The sequence below is a fragment of the Nestor notabilis genome, unplaced genomic scaffold (genome assembly GCF_000696875.1).
Source record: "Nestor notabilis isolate BGI_N333 unplaced genomic scaffold, ASM69687v1 scaffold8303, whole genome shotgun sequence".
Classification (NCBI taxonomy): domain Eukaryota; kingdom Metazoa; phylum Chordata; class Aves; order Psittaciformes; family Psittacidae; genus Nestor; species Nestor notabilis.
The window spans coordinates 13,420-16,319 of record NW_009921423.1 but is presented as its reverse complement, the minus strand read 5'-3'; the positions used below and the strand labels follow the sequence as shown (position 1 = coordinate 16,319).

General features: G+C 35.6%; 1 protein-coding gene across 1 annotated transcript in view; it reads right to left on the bottom strand.

Moving 5' to 3' along the window:
* Positions 1-553: 553 nt before the first annotated feature.
* The window catches only part of LOC104403096 (cytochrome P450 27C1), a gene marked incomplete at both ends in the record, with an annotated part of 12,093 nt that continues 9,746 nt past the window's right edge, over positions 554-2,900 (bottom strand). Inside the window, 2 exons of the mRNA XM_010011136.1 lie at positions 554-632; positions 1,420-1,586. Coding sequence (XP_010009438.1) covers positions 554-632; positions 1,420-1,586 — 246 coding nt within the window. The remainder of the gene's footprint in view (positions 633-1,419; positions 1,587-2,900) is intronic.

The window sequence follows — 2,900 nt, the reverse complement described above, 5'->3', positions numbered from 1 at the left end:
GAAGGAAGATGTGTGTGGGATATTTAAATAACTACATTAAGAATTAAGAATCCTAACTGTTTTAAAGCTATGCTGCTCTGACAGGAATGCTGTCATTTAAAACAGAGCCGCACAGTTCTACCATGATCTCTGTGTAATTTTTGCTAGATTTAAACCATGACAATAGTACTAAGAAAAGATTCATAATTTTAAAAGGAAATTAAACTCTTTTTCCAAAGGGAATTAACAGGCAAAGAATTAAAAAACTGCAAGAATGATGAAATTGATGCTTTTTAAATGAAATTGTAACATTGCACAGAGAAGTTAATAGACTACACCCTCAGGAATATTAAAAAAAAGTCATGAGGACAAACCTAAAAATTTCAACACCAACAAGTCATTAATAAAATCCATTTTTGTCATATAGATGGGTATTATTGAAATATTTTCCTCTTCATGCTTTAGCTTGGTGAAATCTTTTGAACTCAATTAATTGGATATATATTGTAAGAGATCACATTTCATACACAAAAAATAAACTGTGTTCTCTGGAGAGGGCTGCAATAGAACCTACCCCTTTAGGTATCAAGTATCCTCCAACAATCAAGTCTTTTTGGGTCACTCTTCCATTTCCTGGCAATACTGGATATAACCTAGAGACAAATATTTATGAGAAATAATATCTAAATACAACTTTAAAAGTTTAGATTCCAATCTGCATTTGCAAATATGCATTATGAATGCAATATGCATTCACAGTAAAAAGGTTTTTCAAAAATACAGAACACCTTGGAGATTCAAAAGCCTTGAATCATCTCTGAGCATGTGATTAATACCTGAGAAAAGTTATTACTAGTAACTGGAGGTTGAGCTGTTTGGTCTGTATATTTATTTTCTTTACACATGTACAAAAAATTTAATCAACTTGTCAAGCTGGGGATGTTTCAGCACTACTGGGAGATGAAAAAGCCTTGTTGATGCCTTCCCTAAAATCCTCTTACTGCCCCCACCTCACTATGAACGTTTGGTATGAGCATTAAAAAAACAAGTCACATGCCTTCAATTTAAATCAAGAAGCTTAAAACCACTGTAGTGGCAGTGCAAAGTACGAGTGTGGGGCAGGAGGTTGTTACAGTCCATCACAGAGACTAATACCCTAAAAGGCAAAAATCTAGCTTTCAATTACCTACCTTAACAGACATGTCCTACATATGTGATACTACTTCTATCACACTAAACCCCATTAAACATTATATAATTGATCATATCTCATTGCTTAGGCATCCTTGGACACAATACTTACACAATAAATAGAAGCAGAAGCAGCAAACAGCAGTAACAGCAACAAAATACAAATGTTAGTATGGACTCAAAATCCACTACAGCTACATGGAATTAACTTTTTAAATTAATGATTGTAGTTGTCTGCTACTTACTTACCTCAAGGTTTCTTTCAGCACAGCTCTAATCAAAGGCAATTTTGGGACATCATGAGCAACAGGAACTTGGTCTCTCCCCAGTTTATTGACTATTTCCTCATAAACACATTGTTGAACCTTGGGGTGCTTTGCCAACATGTATGTTGCCCAGGACAAAGTAAAAGAAGTCTAAGGAAGAAAAGACATCATCACCACCACCATCAAGTTCAACAAGATTAGTTTAAGAATAACTTCAAGCCAAGAAAAACAATCAGTTTTCAACTATGTGTTTCATACGCTTAAAGTTATAAAACAAACTGGCAATGATTCATATCTGGACTCGATGAGATGTTGTCAGACATCACCACCCCTCCTTCATCTTTTTTCCATCCAAAAACCACCCACATATCAAAACAATCCATACCGGTATTTTTCTAGTGATATATAAAAAGCAACAGAAAAAACAAAATGCAATCAAAACTACATGAACACTCTGAACAGCAATGGATTAAGTTAACTGTTAGTTTTCAATACGTGTTTCACCTTTCTTCACAATAAAAATGTTTCACAGGAAGCAAGAGAATACTACTCAGAATATTTCCAACCCCTTTGAAGCATATGGCGGTCTTCTATTAGCCTCCACACAACAGATTTGATATTATCACTTAGATTATACTTTATCCTTTGGTAAGCAATGCTATACCACAATTGGCACTTTCTACCTCATGAAAATTCTCATTTGACTGAAATACAGCATCCTATTGACAGCTTTCTTAAGGAAGCTTGAAGAGGAGCTTATATATTCAAAGTGGCCCCAAAATGTTAAAATACACTCCCCTCATAATTAATGATGCTAATAATCATCCAGGCTCCAGAAGAGAGGTACTTTGTGAAAAATAATTTTAAAATATTTTGTACAAAGGAAGAAATGGGATACAAGGCAGGATACAGTTCAACTCTGAGCACAAGATGATTTAAAGGGATTCATGATCTAATCCTCTTTTGCCTCATCTGGAAATACTGCACTTCAATGCATATTTGTGGTTTAGGACACATTCTGAGATCATGCACTCCACCTGTAGTAACATGGAAATAAGTACAGTGATCCAATATTTACCATTCATTTAACCATTAGTCCCTCCATTTAAGCTACATGGATTTCAGGGCCTATCCCATCCAAATACTAGACAGACTCTGGACATTTTGCTTCTACTGTCCGCTGCACTCAGATATTAAGGTCAAGCAAATAGCCTTTTTTGATCCTGTTTCCCTCACAACCATCACTGAAGACAGAAAATTTACCATGAAAATGTATTTTCAGTGTTCCTGAGTAATTATGGCAAACTGACAATGCAATCATTCTGTTCCTTACCTATATTGTTGTTAGTAGCTTCACGGAAGCATAGAACAGTTTGAGTTGGAAGGGACCTTAAAGATCATCTAGTTGCAATCTCTCTGCCATGGGCAGGGACACCTTCCACTAGACCAGGTTGCTCAAAGCCC